The 20,307-nt window shown below is 36.7% G+C and overlaps 1 protein-coding gene across 1 annotated transcript in view; it reads left to right on the plus strand.

The window, feature by feature from the left end:
* Nucleotides 1-19,772, plus strand: part of ZNF280C (zinc finger protein 280C) — a 50,447-nt gene extending 30,675 nt beyond the window's left edge. Inside the window, exons 11-16 of the mRNA XM_068963107.1 lie at nucleotides 2,255-2,386; nucleotides 6,538-6,857; nucleotides 7,329-7,469; nucleotides 11,922-11,984; nucleotides 15,745-15,863; nucleotides 19,723-19,772. Of these exons, the coding sequence (XP_068819208.1) occupies nucleotides 2,255-2,386; nucleotides 6,538-6,857; nucleotides 7,329-7,469; nucleotides 11,922-11,984; nucleotides 15,745-15,863; nucleotides 19,723-19,772 (825 nt within the window). The remainder of the gene's footprint in view (nucleotides 1-2,254; nucleotides 2,387-6,537; nucleotides 6,858-7,328; nucleotides 7,470-11,921; nucleotides 11,985-15,744; nucleotides 15,864-19,722) is intronic.
* Nucleotides 19,773-20,307: the final 535 nt, after the last annotated feature.

A 20,307-nucleotide genomic window follows, 5' to 3' on the forward strand; every position in this document is an offset into this window, starting at 1 on the left:
ATTTAGTGCCTAATATATGCCAGGGACTGTTTTACAGAAGTGAGCAAAACAGTTTGTGCCTTCTGAAATTTGCATTAGGAGAGAATGAGAATGCGTATTATGTCTGAATGTATGTGTATTCAAACACGTGATACGTACCATAGGAAGGAAATACAGGAGGCGAGGGAATGCCAGGGCTTAAGAGGTGAAAGAGCAGTTTCCGGGTTGTTGTTTTTTTTAAATGTATATATGGGGTGGTCAAAGAAGTCTCTCCAGAGGAAATAAGGGAGTAAGCCATGTGGCCATCTGGAAGTGAATGTTGCAGGCAGAGGAACCAGTTGGTAGTGAGGTGAGCATATATCTAGATGTTCAAGGAGCAACAAGGAGGCCAGTGTGTCTGGCACATGGTAAACAAGTGAGAGGAAGAGTAGTAGGAAATGAAGTGGTAGCAAGAGAATGTGGGGAAGATATTGTAGGTCCCTGGAAGCCACAGTCAGGATTTGGGAGTGTTATGGAAAGCCATTAGAGTGTTTAAGCACATGAGAGATGATTCTGGCAGCCGTGGAGAAAAGAGATTGTTGGGAGAAAAGACTAGAAACCAGGAAGAAGGTAGGAGACTGCCATGAGAGTCCAGGTGAGTGACTTGGACTGATCTGGTGGCAGTGGTAGGAAGTGATGAAAAGTGGAAAGACTATGGTTTTATCAGTGGGGTGGGTGTGGGGCATGAGAGAGTTGAGTGACCAATTTTCATCCTGAGCAGCTGCAAGAGTGACGTTCCCATATATTGAGATACTGGAGAGACTAGGGAAGGAACAGATTTTTTGCAGGGTGGATGGGGGAAAATCTGGAGTTTAATTTTGTTCATGTGAATGAAATGCATGCTAGATATCAAATAGTGATGTTGAGTAGGCAGTTGGATGAATGCTATTTGAAATCATGAAATTAGATGAGATATAAGTACAAGCAGAGAAGAGATTTCTGGCAGCTATATCTGAGCAATTTTCTGTCATGTCTTGCCATCCTCTTCCTGACTTTTTTTTCCCCCTTTCCCCTCTCTTGAGCACATACAGGTGAATTTGTTTATGTTGGCTGTACCTGTGATATGATCCAATTAACATTACTTCTAAACAAGATGAAACCGAAAGAGTAATACAAATACATTATAGTTATATAGTGCTTTGAACTTAGTAAAGAATTTGTATTTCTCCAATACCTGTTATGCACCAGTAATGTCTAGATATTTTCATATACATGATCTCACTGGATTTTCCTAAATGGTTACTTGTGTTTTAAGTGGAAATGATGAGCCTGTGGAAACACTTCTAGAGAAAACATTCTTTTATATTTGTATGTTGTTCCAAATTTACAAATAAATATAAAATGCATCTTTTAATAGACAAGTGCATGTACATAAAAATTGCAGTTGCTAATTTGTAGTAGAAAAACCACTAAGTAGCTATGAGCAAGTGTCTTACATCTCTTGGGTCCTGTTTCCTATTGGTAAAATAATAAAAGGACCAGCTTTGAGAAGGAACATGGTCAAGGAGTTCTCAAATAGTAGATTCAGATCAGTTGTTCTGATTTATGCTTCTATAGCCATGCTGTCCAATATTACTAGCCACATGTGTCTATTTAAATTAGTTTAAAATTAAAATTTAAAACTCCATTCTCTGTTGCACTTGCCACATTTCAAGTGCTCAACAACCACATGTGGCAGTGGATACCACTTTAGATAGTGCAGCTATAAAACATCCTCACTGTTAAAGTTCTGTTGGACAAACATTGCTTTATACAACCATTTCTATAACGTAATTCTTTTGGGAGTTATCTGGTTAAATTTGCTTAATTTTAGACGGTTCAATTTATTTTACCAACTTGCAAAACAAATGGAAATAAGATTATTGATCTTTTCAAAAATAAAATGTAATATAGCTAGCTCATTTTCACATATCATATGTTTGAATAGTTTATACTTCACATTTATATTTAAATAAACTCATACTACAAATAGCATAGGACTTGTCCCATTGTAATCTAATTGATATAATTATCATACTGATTACCTGTATGATAACAAATACTTTGAAACCCAAATACTAATGTAAGAAGTACTTTTTAAAAATGAAATGTTTTGGTATTATTTATGATACGATGTGGTAAAATTCTGGCTTTTAAATTTTTAAGCTCTTAGAATTAAGAGCAATTTCTGATCCTGGGATTTGTGATGGTAGAAATTATTCTTTCTAATATTATTTCTAATATTTTCTGTAAACAGAGAAAAGGAATTCATCGTTGTACACAGTGCAGACTACAATTTTTGACCTACAAGGAGAAACTGGTTCACAAGCTTGAACATCGGACATTTATAAAGCCTAAAGAGCTAGAGGGATTGCCTCCTGGGACAAAAGTGAGTTGTGTTTTTTTTCTCCTGGTGGTATTCTTTTTTTCTAATGTTTATTTTTGGCTTCTTTATTTTTAATTGAAGGATAATTGCTTTACAATATTGTGTTGGTTTCTGCCATACATCAACATAAATCAGCCACAGATGCTGCTCTCTCCGTTTGTCCCACCCTCTTCTTTCTCCCGTGTCCGCAATTCTGTTCTCTATGTCTGCATCCCCAAAAATGTGAATTTTAAATAGGTTGTATTCTACCATTATATGACAATACAAATAAACCCCTTATAATATTAAAAATTGACTTCTGGTTGTCATCAAAATGTTTTTTAGGTTTTATCATTCTTATGCTTAGAAAGAAAATTTTCTGCCCATTGTTTTTTGAATTGATTGAAATGTGCTATACTGGAGCATATTCACTTGTAGTGAGTGCAACTAGATTAACTGTAGACTGAGTCAGTGTGTTGTTTCAATATTCTATAGTCTGCTTTGAGCGTTTCCAGTTGGCAGCTTATATGTCTGCTTCAGCTGGTGAGGAATCATACTTAATTTCTTTGTGTCTCCAACATCTGTTATAATGCCTTGAATGCCATGGTTTGTTGAAGTTAGTATTACTGAAACTACTCTTAGAGAAGCAAGTTCTCTTGATTAACATTGCTGTGTTAAGTGAGCAAACATACATCTGACTACAAATTTCATTTCCCCTATTTGCCTTATGTACATCTGTTTTCCTCTCACTTTTTTTAAAATTTATTTATTTTAATTGGAGGCTAATTACTTTACAATATTGTATTGGTTTTGCCATACATCTACATGAATTTGCCACAGGTATACACATGTTCCCCATCCTGAACCCTCCTCCCTCCTCCCTCCCTGAATGAAGTCAGCTTTTGACTGTTTGCTCCAGTGGAGAGATACATAATCCAAAGTGAAATAATTCCCAAACACTTACGTATTTTGAGTACTAACCTTTGAATGTGAGTATGTCTGCTATTTGAGTTCATTAAAATAATGGAAAGCAGTGCTCTGAAGCTCTAGAGGAAGAGAAGCTATCCAGTATCTTTCCCTATAGGCCATTCATTCCATGCTGGAAGAAGACATGCGAAATTCTAATATTAGTATAAGCAGTGCAATCCTCTCTCATATCTTCCCTTATTAATAATAGTAATAATTAGTATAGTATATTATTATTTAAAATGATCCTAAGTGTTTTCTTCAGTTCGGTCACTCAGTAGTGTACGAGTCTTTGCGACCCCATGGACTACAGCATGCCAGGCCTCCCTGTCCATCACCAACTCCTGGAGCTTGCTCAAACTCATGTCCATCAAGTCGGTGATGCCATCCAATCATCTCATCCTCTGTTGTCCCCTTCTCCTCCAGCCTTCAGTCTTTCCCAGCATTAGGGTCTTTTCCAATGAGGCAATTCTTCACATCAGGTGGCCAAAGTATTGAAGCTTCAGCTTCAGTATCAGTCCTTCCAGTGAATGTTTAGGACTGATTTCCTTTATGATTGACTGGTTGAATCTCCTTGCTGTCCAAGGGACTCTCAAGAGTCTTCTCCAACACCACAGTTCAAAAGCATCAGTTCTTCAGTGCCCCACTTGTTAGCACTTCAGAATTATGTTTTCAGTGTGCTTTTTCATTCATTCCGTTATTTAATCCCTGTAACAAACCAATGAGGTAGAGAAGGCAGGTATTATTCCCGTATTACAGATGAGGAGGCTTAGGATAAGTTACTTACTCAAGGTCACATGGCTTGGAAGAGGTAGTATTGAAAGTTAACTTCAGGTTTTTTGACTCCTATTTCAGCACTTTTTGTATGATACTAAGCCACAAGTATTTCATAGGCTTTCCTCATTTGCTGTTCCTTAAGTACATGGCAATAGTATAATCAAGTTATTAAAGAAAATGTTAATAGGTAACTTTTTCACTATTAACCAAATGGGTATAATCAAACATTTATTTTTCAGAATATTAAATGATAAATTTTTTATTAGCTTCCTCTAAGAAAATTCTGAGTATTAATTAAACTCTCCATGCTGTATGATGAATTGCTGTAACCACCACAGTAACCTTTGGAACCATAAATCCTGCTTGATGAACTCCCAGAGAGAGCAGGTCACATTTATTGGAGATCTGTTCATTTGTTTTTAGAGGGGTGTAGGTATTTTTTTTTAATTGAAGTATAATTGATGTACAATATTCTATATTTCCAGTGTGATGTAATGATTCTGAAGATCTGTTTTATAGATACCAAGGAGTAATGCAGGCCTTTCCAGAGTTATCTCAGGATTTGAGATTTAAAATTTGACCTCTAGCTATTGAGTTATATCAGAATATAAAATAGCCATAAGATGAGCTCTTTTGACCTATTAAAATATCTGTTAACATATAAATGCCATCAATACAAAACCAGTATTACAATAGTAAATAAATACTGAGGTGAATTTCATTTAATTGGTATGACTATTTATAGAATAAGAGCTGACTGATTGGAAAAGACTCTGATCCTGGGAAAGATTGAGGGCAGGAGAAGGGGGCTACAGAGGAGGAGATGGTTGAATGGCATCATCGAATCACTGGACATGAGTTTGGGCAAACTCCAGGAGATAAGTGAAGGACAGGGAAGCCTGGCATGCTGCAGTCCATGGGGTTGCAAAGAGTCGAACACGATTCAGTGACTGAACAACAAAAATTTAGAATAAATGGGAGACTTCTTTGATTGTAGTTTATACTTAGATATTTAACTTTTTGTATGGTGGTGATTTTTTTCCCGGTAACAACTTTATTAACATGTAATTCATATACCATGCATACAGTTTACCCATTTAAAGTATACAATTCGTTAGTTTTTAGCATATTCACAGAGTTGTGAAAACATCACTACAATCTATTTGAGAACATTTTGTCACTGCATATCCAGTCACTCCCAATTTCCCCTCAACAACAAAAGACAAACTTTAACCTGTTTTCTGTCCCTATGAATTTTCCTGTTCTGTACATTTCATATAAATGGAATCATATATCTATAATATGTGGTCCTTTATGGCTTATTTCTTTCACTTATGTTTCTGAGGTTCATCCATGAGGTTCATCCTGTACCTTGTATCAGTGCTTCATTCTCTTTTAAGGCTGTATTAGTACTTAAGTATCAGTACCTTTATGGCTGAATATTATTCAATTGTATGAATATACCATATTTTATTTACTCACTCACCAGTTGGCGAGCATTTGGTTTGTCTCTATTTTTTGACTATAATGAATAATGCTGTCAGGAAACTTCATGTGCACATTTTTGTATGGACCTTGCCCTTGAGTGAAATTGCTAGGAGTGGAACACCTAAGGGTTATATAATAATTCTTATGTTTAACATTTTAAAGAACTGCCAAACTTTTCCAAAGCTACTGTACCATTTTGTACATTCCCACTAGCAATATATGAAGGCTGAAATTTCTCCACATCCTGTCAGCACGTGTTGCTACCTGTCTTTTTCATTATAGCCATTTAGTTGGTCTAAAGTGATGTATTACTGGAGTTTTGATTTCCATTTCCTTACTGACCAATGATGTTGAGCATCTTTTTGCATGCTTATTTCATATGTATATTACCTATTCAGATCATTTGCCCATTTGTTAATTGGGTTGTCTGTTATTGAGTTGTAAGTTATGCTGTATACATGTCCCTTATTAGAGATATGATTTGCAAATATTTCCTCTCATTCTGTGGTCATCTTTTCACTTTATTAACAATGTCCTTTGAAGTACAAAAGTTTTCATTTTTAAGAAGTCCATTTATCTGTTCTTTGTTTGGTTTCTTGTGCTTTTAGTATCATACCTAAGAAATCATTGCCTAACCCAAGGTCATGAAGATTTACTCCTATGTTTTCTTCTAAGAGTTCCGCAGTTTTAGCTGTTAAAATCTGGTCTTTGATACATTTTGGATTAATTTTTGTATTTAGTATGAGGTAGGGTCCAAATTGATTCTTTCGCAGGTAGAAATCCAGCTGTCCTAGCACTATTTGTTGGTAAGACTATTGTTTTCCCCCTTGAATTACTTCAGCACCCTTGTCAAAAACCAATTATGCTTTGCATAGAGTGTGATTTTTTTAATATTAATGTGATGATTAATTTTCTAAAAGTATGTATTGTCTGTATTTTTATAGGTCACTATCCGAGCTTCAGTTGGATCTCTTCATTCAGGACCATCAACTTCCAAGAGTATTCTATCTTCCAGTAGTTCTGCAAGCACTTCTCTGCAGGTCTCACCTTCGAAGTCTAAAACTAAAACTACTGGAAGTTCTCCAAGATCTAATGCAAGTGAATATAAGACAAGAAAGTTTCGTGCAGCTACATCCACTAGAAGTAAACCTAGTACCAGTAAGCAAGGTAGAGGTGCAGCTAAATGCAGAGCAAAAACCTCTTACAAGCCAAAGAAAAAGCGCAACAGGAAGAGTAAAATCAGCATAGCTTTGAAGAACTTACGGTAATATCTTTTATTCCTGATACACATTCCTATTTCAATATTAAATATTCAAGGTTATTTTAATATAGCTTACCATATCACCAGATAATGTTCATTTACATGATAATCACTTATCTGGCATAAAGGCCAAGAAAATAATAAAAAGATACTTTTTACTAGTGCTGAACAGAACTTGAATTACTGTACTTATTTTATAATTGCCATCTTCTACACTAATCTTATAATTTGTGCTTATATCTTAGGATAGTTGAATTGGTTTATGTGATCCTTTTTATTCTAAGGAAACGTTAACTGATATTAGAGTTTTTACTTACTCTAGCTTATTGTTTCAAAGCAGATTTTCAAATTCCAAGTCTCTATTTAAAGATTTAATTAAAACATCTTGGCTCCAATTAATAAAACATGAATAAGTCTTTACGTTATTTTTTGGTTTTACAATATATTTTTATCATTTTTTTCTGTCTCCATAAGGTGTCGTCGGGGAATACACACGTGCATTGAATGTCATACCAAAATAAAAGATTTTGCAAGCCACTTTTCATTATTTGTGCTCTGTAATTTTTGCAAGTACAGCACTAACTGTAACAAAGCCTTTGTAAATCATATGCTGAGGTGAGTTAAACATGTACACGGCCAGTCAAAACTACCATTCAAGATAATTTGTTTTTTTATAACAAAGCCACTTTGTCATATCAAGGATCTAAAAAGATCTAGCAACAGGGAACTTCGAGGATATTACCCAATACTGTTTTCCAGCATAATAACTCATGAATTAGCAGGACAAAATTTTTAGGAACAGGCTAATGAAATTAGAATAGGTTTGGTAGGGAAGTTATTTTTCTAAGTCTTTCAAAAAGTGAATAAAATTTCAAATGTTCCAAAATATCTTATCAGATAAGTGCATGCAACTATGCAGTGTTCCCCACTTCAAAGCAATCTCTTTTAGAGACTTCAGCTTTGTCAGAAATGCTAGGAACATCATCGGTGCTCACATGCTCACTCTCTTGTGTTCTTTATCTCTCATTCTCCCTCTAACCCATCTGTCCATTTGTTTTTCAAGGCCTCCATCTTTGCATTCATTTGATGAAATGTGAAATGAGACTGCAGGAATAGTCCAGTCATGACATTACTGTTGGAATTCTTTTTCATATATCAATTATTTTACATTCTTTGAGCACCTACCATGTACTCTATGCTAGAGAAAGACTTCAAAGCCCACATTACTTTCGTTTGAATCTTATTAGTACTTTATTCCTTCAGTATGGATTTTTCTAAATAAACAAAAATTGTTCAGATATAAATATGATTAGTTGATTATTCAAATGGAGGTAGGTCCATTTATTTTCAGTCAAATAAAAAAACCAATAAAAGTGGTGTCTTGGAGCTTATAATAAAGGTCAAGTACCTTTATTCTGCCTGTGTTACTTTATGGTCATAGTTAGCTACCACTTTCAAGGATTTGCCCACATTTTTTAATGCCTTGAGCACTTAACTCTCAGTGTTTTTTTCCCCTTGATGATTCCCCAGCCCAACTTCATTGTACCTTGACTTTAATGCCAGCACTTCACATCCACCTCTAAGGCATTAAAAAATGCCACCATCCAATGTTACCTTGTCATATGCAATATTCATCCATTTTGAAATCTCATTACTTCTAGACTTTAGTCTTGGCTCCTCCTTTCAGTCCAGTATCACTAAATCCAATCTTATAGTTAACTTCAGCCTCAAAGTCATCTGTTGAGAATCTTGCTTTGTTTTTTTGTTCTAGAATCCTTCAAATCGTCAGCCACGCTTACCTTGCTGTCCTTGACTCCCTTACCCTTTTTGATCTTTCTCTTTGCTCATTTCTAGACTGTGCTTGTTTTAGTCAGCTTTGAATTTATGAACTTTAATGTGGTCCTCTCTTTTAAGAATGCTTACTTGTTTTTGTCTTCAACATCTGTGTAGATGGCTTTTCAGTACCTTCAGGATTTTATTCTAGGCTCTCAGTTGTTAACCTTGCCCACTAATTACTCAGAGATCATCTTTTTTCATTTTTCCCAAGGTTAACGTTTTTCTACCTCAAATCTTTTCCCCTTCATCCAGACATTAATCTCAGAAAAAGACATGTCCACTTTTTCAAAGTTAGTTTTGCCCCTCATCTCTTCCATTTCCTCCATAATCTTATGCACCCTCATTTCATCTTTTTCTCTGTACCACATTCCTTTTGCCTACAAATATTTTCAGGTTTTTTAGTATGAGGTAAAGATGCCTTTACTTTGCATATTTTCTTATTTTTCTTTCACTGTCAACATTTGTAAAACGTATTCTTTTCTATCTTATGTTGTCATTTCTTTGTAATTTGAGTATCACCCCCATCTTAATCAGTTCAAGCTGCCCCTTTTAAGACTATCAATCATGTCCTAATCACTAAATGTATTCATTGCTTTTCATTCTTACTCTTCTATGACTTCTTTAAGAGTATTTGATACTTTTGATCGCTCACTCTTTAAACTCTTTGCAAGTTCTCCTAAACGATTACCACAATTTTTTTCTTTTTTGCTTCTCCGTTTCATTACCTTTTCTTTCTTCAGCTCTTCTTGGCTCTTTGCATTTCTTTTCTTGGTACCTTAACCACTCTGAGAGTTTTATATTTTACCTTTCAACTGTAAATCCTCCAATTTCAATGCTGAGTTTTCCTGAGATCCAACTCTTCATCTCAAACTATTTGACGGATCACAGGACACAAATAAGTCAAACATTTTTGTCTGTCTAGGATCCAAGCTATTATTACCCCCTCCCCTTTAAGCTCAGTCTGTCTCAATGCATCATTTGCATAAATGTGGAGCATCATGTGGAAATAATACACTTTTAAGTTTCTGAAGCCTATGGTGTTCTCTTGATCTGGCACCATTCATCATGGCTTCCTGAAAATCTATCTTTCTGTGATTTACCACTCTGCCTCACAACTACTGCAGTGGTTCTGCACCTGTGCCTCAGTTGTTCCAAACCAGACTCCAGCCAATCTTTCTCTCAGTATACTGCTGGGGGGGAATGCTGGTCTCTTCTTCTGTGCCAAACACATGGCTGCTCCAACAGGGCTTTAATTCTGCCCTGAATTTATAGGATTTTAAATTGAAAGTTATCTTTAGGGTTCCTTAAGTTCATGGGTCATTCTGTCCTCTCCCATTTGCCATAGGCTCCTCAACTGTCTTGTGGGACCTCTGGCCCCATTCTACCCCCAAAATATCCCCAACTGGCCCTAGGCTTCTTTCATAAACTTTCTAATTTCTAGTGAGCCCCAAGCCTGTACTGCAGCATCATCAGGCACACTTACTCATCGTTCGGATCATACAGAACTGAAATGTCCACTTCTACTCTTCTAAGGGCTTTGTAAGTCTCTCTGCGTTTCCCCTACTTCACTCATGCCTTGCTTCCTTGGTTACCTCAAGTACCTCCCCCTAATTGGATATCCTCACTCTGACTCTGGAATTTTTGTCATAAGATTGAGCTCTGTACATACAGAAGCATTGTTTTCTCAGAGGTCAAGTACCTTTATCCTCAGCCCATAGCAACTCTGTAACCATACCAGACAGAAGTCAAGCCCCTCAAAATAATTGATCTTCCCCAGTGTATAGTTTGCCCCATATTCCATAGAGTGACTTTTTCTTATTCTTTTTTATTCTTTGGCATGCTCCTCTCCTTCCCTCTCATTTTACCTTCTGTGAAGTATCTGATCACTGTGGTCCCTCATAGGAATCAATTGTTTTTTTGAGTTCTGTACTATTCAGCTATTCTGCCTCATATTAAATATGTGTCTTACCTACTTGAGAAAGTGGTTCTTTGTATTCACCATGGCATCTATTCTGAGGACTTTTTCTTGGGGCTAGGTAGTCATTCTTTTCCCATGTGTACATGGTATGTTGATGGATAGTTACCATGTGTCTAAGGATATCCATTGAATTGATGTGTTGCCTAGTTTGGGTCTGTCAGTGCAAGCTAGGGCTAGCAAAGTTTCAGTAAGTTTTTCAGATGATTAGTTTGTGTAAGAATCATCTGAAAAACGTATTGAAACTGGTTTCTGGGCACCACCACCAGAGATTAATTCAGGAGGTCTGGAGTGGGAGCTGAGACTTTGTATTCAGTATTTCTAATAAGCTCCCAGGTGATGCAGATGCTGCTGGTCCTATGGATCACACTTTGAGTAATACTGTGCTATGCCAAAAGAAAGTGAAAGTGTTAGTCGCTTAGGCATGTCCCACTCTTTGCAAGCCCATGGATTGTAGCCCGCCAGGCTCCTCTGTCCATGGACTTCTCCAGGCAAGAATACTAGGGTGGGGAGCCACTCCCTTCTCCAGGGGATCTTTCCGACCCAGGGATTGAACCCAGATCTCCTGCATTAGCAGGCAGATTCTTTGCCTTCTGAGCCACCAAGGATCCTGGCTAATTCTGCCTGACTTTCTAATACAGGAAAGCTTTCCTTATCAACTTAGAAGGCAGTATCAAGCTGTTAGCATCGGCTGCAAAATTTGGTTAGTGGTTTTCTGTGCATAGAGGAAGTATTGTTTTAACTTGAGTTCTGCTTCCTTTAATTGATGTTCTTTAAAAGCTTTTATAGTAATTGCAGAAGGTTCTTTAAGTGTTTCATTTTACTGATGGTAATGTCACTTGGCCTAAGAAACAGTTTTTTCCAGGATCCCCAAGCTAAGTATATTAAGATTATAAAGTATTATTCCTAACAGTTTATATTACAGCAAAATACATCATTAGCAAATAACTTTTAAATTGTTCTCAACTCTTAAGTGAAAATAATTTGATGCTCTTTGCATGTTTAACTCATTTTTTTTATAGCAGTGAGGTATAATCATTTAAGATTATTCTGAGGGAAATATGTTAGAAAATACAATGATAACATGAAATGTAAGATTAAAATCTTGAATTAAACAGATGCTAATAGAATTTTATAATTTAAATTGTGGTCTTTTATTCAAAACTAGGAAACTAAGTATAGGCTTGAAAAATTGTCGTGAAATTAATTAATTACTTACTATATAATAAAATCTCATTTTTTTCTTGTCTTTCTAGCTTTCATACCAGCCAGCCAGCTAAACGGTGTTGCATTTTTAAGAGGCTTTCTAGAACTCTCAGGTAAGTAATTAATCTTTTTTTTATTCTCTCTATAGTAACTTTTTAACCTGATGCTGGAGTGCCTAGTTTGGAAAATGAAATAATTGCTACTGGACATACAGAGTTCTGTTCATTATATCCTTAGATCAAAGAGGGGATTACCCAATAGTCTCCAGCTAAACTTTGTTTCCAGAGAAGGCAATGGCACCGCATTCCAGTACTCTTGCCTGGAAAATCCCGTGGAGAGAGGAGCCTGGTGGGCTGCAGTCCATGGGGTCGTGAACAGTCGGCCACGACTGAGCGACTTCACTTTCACTTTTCACTTTCATGGATTGGAGAAGGAAATGGCAACCCACTTCAGTGTCTTGCCTGGAGAATCCCAGGGATGGCAGAGTCTGTGGGGTCGCAGAGAGTCGGACACGACTGAAGCAACTTAGCAGCAGCAGCGAACTTTGTTTCAGTGATATGAAGCATTAAGATGAAACTTCCATGAATTTGCATTATAAAATTAAAAAATAAGGCTCTCCAGCAATATTTGAATATTTAAAAGACTTTTAAGATAGTTGACAAAGTGACTTAACACACTTTCATTTTTGAAATAAAAATATACAACTTGTTTACTATTCAGAGGAATTGTGAACATTTCTGAAAAGATCGATAATTAATGTTGGTGCTACCACACACACTTAAGCTCAGAATTCACTTAAGGACCATTTTTTCACATTATTCTAATTCCTTTGACTCCATTTTCCTTTGGTTAATTATTTTGTTATTGCTATCATTGCTATTTGAGATACCAGTGTCAAGATCTTTATATTAATAGCATCAGATTAGCCAACACTTGTTTTAATGCTTTGGGTTAGTGGAAAAGAAGAGGGGATGCTGTGACTCAGGATCTTGTATTTTGATGTCTTCTGCCTCATTTGCTCTTCTCTGTCGCCTCCTTTAGGTCTTTCCTTGACCACCCCATTTAAGATACCATTCTTTCCCAGCCCCACTCCTAACACTCCCTATCTCCCTTTCTTGCTTTGTTTTTTCTTCATGGCAACTTTTTACTGTTCAATAGATTGTGTATTTCATCCTCTTGTTTACTGTCTGTATCTTCTGACTAAAATGTGTATGATTTGGATATTTGGCTATGCCAGACATTGGCAGGGCATTCAGTAGTGGCCTGGCATATGGTAGGCTTTTGTGAATATTTATTGAGTAAATTAATATTGAAAGTGACATGTGGAGTGTGTAGATGATACACCAATAATAGCTCATAGGAAGAGGAAAGTTTTATTCCATTTTTAAAAAATACGTCAGTGCAATTTTAAAACTATTGCTAAATTCAAGGAATTAGGAAATACCAATGAACTTTATCTAGATATTAACATTTACTAGAAATTTTTTATAACAATGAAAAGGATTTATTCTAAAGATGAGAATTTAATTTGATTTTTATCTCACCGTTGTCAAACTGAGTTGTGTGCTTGGTTCTTAATTCTAAAGATGAGAATTTGATTTTTATCTCACTGTTGTCAAACTGAGTTGTGTGCTTGGTTCTTAGATTTAATTGTACGACTTTTTTTCTCACATAGGGTGGGTCTCAAATTTAAATAGAAAACTGGTGATTTTCTATGTATGGGAGTTTTCATATTTAAAATTTTAAGAATAGTAAATTTATAATTGTTATTTTATTAAAATGCAGTGTTCATTTTTAAATTCATTGTATATCATGTATAACACAAGGTAGCAAATTCTGTGAAGATGACAGTGATGAAGTAGGCTTGGTACCAACCTTCAAGGAATGTACAATTTATAAGATGTGAACATAAGTAACTACAGAAATTAATACAGGGAGGTTTGTAATAAGTGCAATGAAAGTTACGATTTGAAGAGAAAGAGAGGTTTCTACTTTTAAGAAGAGGCACAGGGGCATATTCAGTTGGAAAAACAGCATGAATGAAAATTAAGAAAGGAAAAAAGCAAATGATAAACACAGTGAATGACAAGTAGTACAGTTTGGATGAAGCATGAGGTTCATATAACATTGTACTAAGTTCAGAGTCTGGGAATAGTTTTGAGCTTATATCCAGATTGTGGAATCCTTGAAAAAGCCTAGGGAATTTGGACTTAATTTGAAGATGTTGGGAAAGCCATTGGTGCTTCATGTAGAATCAAGGATACTAAAGGAAGATCAATTTGGAGGGCTATACAAGGTGAGTTGTAGCTACATGAGGCACGTGCATGCTTAGTCGCTCAGTCGTGTCCAACTCTTTACAGCCCCATGGACTGTGGCCTGCCAGGCCCTTCTGTCCATGGAATTTTCCAGGCAGAAGTACTGAAAGTGGGTTGCCATTCCCTTCTCCATGGATATTCTCCACCCAGGGATCAAACCCGAGTCTCCTGTGTCTCCTGCTTTGCCAAGCAGATTCTTTACCACTGAGCCACCTGGGAAGCCCATGTGAGGCACATAGACTGATTAAGACTGTTGCAGTAGTTAAGACTGATTTAATAAGATAATCTGGGTTGAAGTGGTGAAGTGGTACCATGCCACATTAAAGAATATGGGCTCTAGAATCAAAAGGTTCAGTTTCAGACCTGGTCCTGACCTTGGTAAGTTACTAAACCTGAACCTGTCCTCTATTTAAAAAAGTTAAAATTACAGCACCTTCTTCTTTGGATTGTTACACAATATAGGTAAGATGATATATCTAAAATCCTCAGCCTACACAGAGTAAGTGCTCAATAAATTGCTAATATTGAATATTATGAAATTTTTCAAATAGTGACTGTCTTAAGGCAAAAAGAGTCAGAAATAGCTACAGTTTTGAGCATTTATGTCAGGGGCATGGCATTGTTAAGGAGACCAGTCAGGAGGAATGACTTTTCCCAGGTAAGGAGGAAAGTACACGACTTTAGTTTCATGGAGATCATTTCTGATGTGACAACTCAGTGTAAATATACAACAGGCTGTTGAGAGTAGAGCTGCAAGGAAGAAATTAGACTAAGCTATGCCTTGAATTTATTCTTATACAGGTAAAGTACTTACTGTTAAAGTATTTAAAACTGCAAAAGTATATTTATGCTTTGTTAATAAGCTGATAATAATTGCATGATTTATTTATGTTCACATAATTTATTTTTAAGACCTCATTTCTTCTCTGATTTTATCATCATTTAAATAGGACATTAGATTGTAGGCTTCACAGAGTATCCTTTTTTGTTCACTCTTACATTTGTAACACAAATCCATACTAGTAGTACAGAGTATGTAAAGAAGGTTCTCAGCAAATGTATATTGAATGGATGAATCTTGCTTTGCTGATGGGCAAAGGCAGAGAAAGATTGTGCCTCGCACAAGTTATACAAGTTGTTAGTGGAGTCCAGACTGGGTTTTAGTTCTCTCTTCACTCATAACTTTCAGGAACCACAAGAGAGGGAACTGGAGAAGGAAATGGAAACCCACTCCAGTACTCTTGCCTGGGAAATCCCATGGACAGAGGAGCTTGGTGGGCTACAGTCCATAGGGTTGCAAAGAGTTGGACACAACTGAGCAACTAAACAACAGCGAGGAGAGGGAACAGCATATAGAGCACTAAATGTTCTCATACTTTAGACATGGCTATGCCATTCTCTGGAGACATGCCATTTCATGTATATCAGGCTTATATAACAAAATTTGGAAATGGTCACAACACACACAAAAAAAAGTTATGTGGAAAAATAATAATTGAATTTGTGTATGGTTTTTTTTAAGACAACCTTTTCTTTCTGTCTTATTTTTTTTCCATAGGGGCATTACTCTAGTGTGCCTTAAATGTGATTTCCTGGTTGATTCTTCGGCTCTGGATCTTATGGCTAAGCACTTAAGTCAACGTAAAACTCACACTTGCCAAGTTATAATAGAGAATGGTATGTATATATAATTGTGTTACTTTAGATTTCTGATATTTATTCCATATTATTTATTCTGATATTTTTTCTAGTTGGTTTTGATCAACCACAGTATAGGCCCTTACATATTAAAATAATAGTTTAATTCCTCATACATTCTTTAAAAACATTTTATTTTATACTGAAATATAGTTGATTTACAATATTATATTAGTCTTGGTGTACAACACACTGATTTAGTTATATATAGAGAGAGAGTCTTTTCATTACAGTTTATTGTAAGATATTAAATACAGTTCCCAGTGCTATACAGTTGGAACCATGTTCTTTATCTATTTTGTATATGGTAGTTTATATTTGCTAATCCCAAACTCCTAATTTATCCTTTCCCTTCCTTTCCCCTTCTCATTCCTCATATATTCTATTTTAAATGTAAAATTCTTTCTAATTTCAGTTCCTGAAAGTACCTCAGCTTTTGAACCCGCTTCTGCGTAAGTTTAATATTCATTCAGTGCATTTTTCTTTGATGGATTTTAGCACTATTGTATTTATTGAATGTATCACTAATAGAAACGAAAAATATTAAAGGTTTTTGTTTTTGTTTTTGTTTTTAAAGCCTCTTGTTGAAATAGATTCCTGCTCTATGGAGCTCGTGCAACCTGGTGCAAGACAAATTGGAATTTCCTAAGTTCAAAGTTCTGAAGTGTTTTCTCATACAAAACCGATTAAACAGCCAAGTTTATGACACTAGTTCTCGTTATTCAGTTCTTTTCAGCTGTCGGATGGTACTAGAATCTTATTCCACCTTATCTTTATGTCAGGTTAACATACCTTAACATAAGCTTTTTTCCTGTTGGCTCTCTTCAGAAATAACTTTTGTTGCTATGGTCTTTTCTTGCTTTGCTTAAAATAATTCGTGTTTTTCTCCGCTATACTTGCTTTCAGAATACTGCATTCCAAATGATGTGACTGTTCATCTTTCTTGTCTGTTTTGTCTGGTTTCTTAGTTTCTTAGGAAATTACATTTTTAGGTCAGATAGTTATCTTTCTCTTCATTCCTTGTCTGTCATTGTTCTATTTTTCATATTTTTCAGATGCAGAAGCAACACAGAAATTTCAAATAAAGTCCAGGGTATTCCTGGTCCGTGTCCCCCTTCGATGGACACGTCTGATGCCTGTCCTCTCTTTCCAAGGAATGTGAATTATTTGACTGTGAGACCTCCTCTAGATTTTGGCCTTAAGAAATCAAATCTTAGGGAGAATCCCTTCCTTCATGACTGGCCTCCTATAAGACTGATGCTAATTTGGCCAGAGATGACCTCAAGGCCCACCAAATAGAGCACAACTTTCCACTGGGGGCTTTGGTTCTTGATCTTAAGCTCATGGGTCGATTCTAACCAAGAAAAGCCCATCAGATCAATGCTTCAACATCCAAGTTGAAGTTGGATCATTCTGGCTGCTGCCCTTTTATCTTCCTCAGTGTGCATGCAGTCCAGGGAATATAAAAACTGGTTATATAGGGAACCAAGGTTACTTTTACTTTCATGTTCTTGAAGTTTCTGAAGTTAACAGTTCCAAAATCAGTTAGTTCTACTGTTGTTTAAAATTTTTTCCAGTATTAGATGCATTCAGCAATACTACTATTCAATTTTTTTATTTTTTTACTCTAATTTAATTTTGTTACCTTTGTTTTATGTTGTCTTTGCCAAATTTATTAATGTCTGTTTTGTTATATCCTCTTTTCTTTCTTCTCTTTAAAACTTGTTTTGTGTTCATTTTCTTTCGTTAATAACTCAAAAAAAATCCTTTGAATTCCCTACAAATTTTATGTAGCTACCTATTGGCAGCTTTTTAATTTGGTAATTATTCAGACCAGTAGACGTTATTACATCCACTGTCTATCTTGGATCTATCGTTATCTTAGTGATTGTGGGTTCAAAGGCATGAAGAATTGGCAAAGAACACTTCGTACAGACCTTAAAGTGAGTTTTAACGTTGCATTTCTATACATCTAATGCATACTATCTTAGCCATTAGTGTAATTCCTTTGGATAAAGATAATATATTCAAAAAATATTGGGACCAAAAAATGCACTTGTTTCTTGCCCATATATATATATAGATGTATATTTTTTAATTTGGTGTTTGTTTATTTTGGTTACATTGAATATAGATTTGCTCAACAGTTTTGATGTTATTATTTTTTTAATAAAACTTGTATTGTTAAAGTGCCTCTGAAATTATTTTCTAATAAAGCACTTTGAATAAAACCTGTAGATTTCCATACATCTAGGACCATTTCTTTGCTTCTTACGTGGAAGCCCGATTACTTGGCCTACAGACTGAGCACTTTATTGAATCTATCTTGTAGTTTTTCTTTCAGCACAGTTAAAAAGCTCACTATGTATACTTTAGGAATTCCCAGATAGCTCAGTGGTAAAGAAGCCACCTGCCAATGCAGGATGTGCAGTTTCGATTCCTGGGTCAGGAAGACCCCCTGGAAAAGGAAACGGCAACCCACTCCAGTATTCTTGCCAGGAGAATCCCATGGACAGAAGAGTGTGGTGGGGTGTAGGCAACAGTCCATGGGGTTGCAAAAAGCCACACACAAGCACCCACACACATCCATCATCCATCCATGTATACTTCCGTAATTTTTAGAACTTTGAAGACTGGCAGGAGACCCTTAATAATTTTAATAACCATGAAGGTGGACAGGCTGAGAAGTTGTTTGACTCAATCATGAGTGAGTTTTATTTTTCCCTCTAAACATTGGAACTTCTTGAACTGTACTTTGAAACTTTATTTGAGCTGCTATAACAATACCATAGACTGGGTGTCTTGTAAACAATAGAAATTTATTTCTCATTATTCTGGAGGTTGGAAGTCAGTGAACAAGGTGCTGGCAGATTCAGTCTGTTGAGGACCCCTTCCTGGTTCATAGACAGTTGTCGTCTTGCCATGTCCTCACGTGGTGGAAAGGACAAGAGTTCTCTAGGGCCTCAATTACAAGGGCATTAATCTGATTGATGTGGGTTCTACCCTCTAGACCTAATTACCTAATGAGGCCCCATCTCCAATACCATCACAACTGGGGATTAGGTTTCAACATACGAACTTGTCTGGGAAAGTGAAAGTGAAATTGCTCAGTCCGACTGTGACCCGTGGACTGCAGCCCACCAAGCTTCTCTGTCCATGGGATTCTCTAGGCAAGAATACTGGAGTGGGTTGCCATTTCCTTCTCCAGGTGATCTTCTCTACCCAGGGATCGAACCCAGGTCTCCCACATTGCAGGCAGACGCTTTAACCTCGGCTCCACCAGAGAAGCCCTTAAATACAAGAATACAGTCTCTCAGAAAATCTCCTATAGAGACACAGAACTTCAGATCTAAGTACTAACATCAAAGATCTCAAGGGAGGAAAGGAAGCCAGGTTGAAAGAAGAAGGGGAGGAGGCAGGAGAGGGGGGCAAAAGGGGTGGCCTTACAGATGTCTCCTGCCATCCATCTACAGATACCCAGGCGTTATGTGACTTTTCCCTGGGCCTCCAGAGAAGGGAGGACTGGAACTTGGCCCTACCAGAAATCAGACCAGACCAGAACCAGAATTCGAGTTCTTTGCCAGGAGGTGATCAGTCTCCAATCCTTAGCTCAGGCTGAGGGCCCTTCGACCAGATTCCTGCGTCCAGGACCGGGGGACTAGAAAAACAGGGAAGGATAGGAAGGGTTAAGGAGAGGAAAGAGAGAGGAAAGGGGAGAGAGGTCAATAAAGTCTCTTGTTCCTTACCGGTCGGGGCACTCTGACCAGTTGTCCACGTCAGGAGGACGCCAGGGACAAAAGGGTCCCAGTTGCAGCTGCTGGGTCTGGTCCATTGGCAGGCAAGCTGGCCCCTGAGTACCCCGAGTGGTCAGGATGTCAGTCTTCGTGAAGAGGAGTCTCCGCCAGAGTCGCCATTTGTTGCAGGAAGAGGGACCCCTTGTAGGGCCCGAAACTGGGCTCTTGTTTAACACTTGGAAATAAATTGTCCGAGGAGACACGTGTACTGACAAAGCAAGAGATTTTATTGGGAAAGGACACCCGGGTGGAGAGCAGTAGGGTAAGGAAACCCTCTCAACCTATAGCAGAAACATTTTGAAAGTCAATTTCAATGATCATTTGTTACGTAGTCTACTACTTGTAACTCATAGTCAAAAGACTTACTATTTTTAATTTTTCAGACTGATACCTGCTGTAAATGACTTTCCAAAATTTCCAAAAGTTGCTTTGGTGATATTCTAGTCTTTAGTTCCATATCTGTATCTTAAGATATGTTTTCATTTACCATCTTTCTACCCATTTTTTTTTCAAAAATCATGGTAAAATTATATAACAAAATTTACCAGTTTATTTTCAAGTGCATAATTTATGTTAATTACACCAAGTTTTAAACTTTTGCCCAGGAATAACGTCGTTTTAATGTAGGT

Source organism: Capricornis sumatraensis, chromosome X (genome assembly GCF_032405125.1).
Source record: "Capricornis sumatraensis isolate serow.1 chromosome X, serow.2, whole genome shotgun sequence".
NCBI classification, from domain to species: Eukaryota; Metazoa; Chordata; class Mammalia; order Artiodactyla; family Bovidae; genus Capricornis; species Capricornis sumatraensis.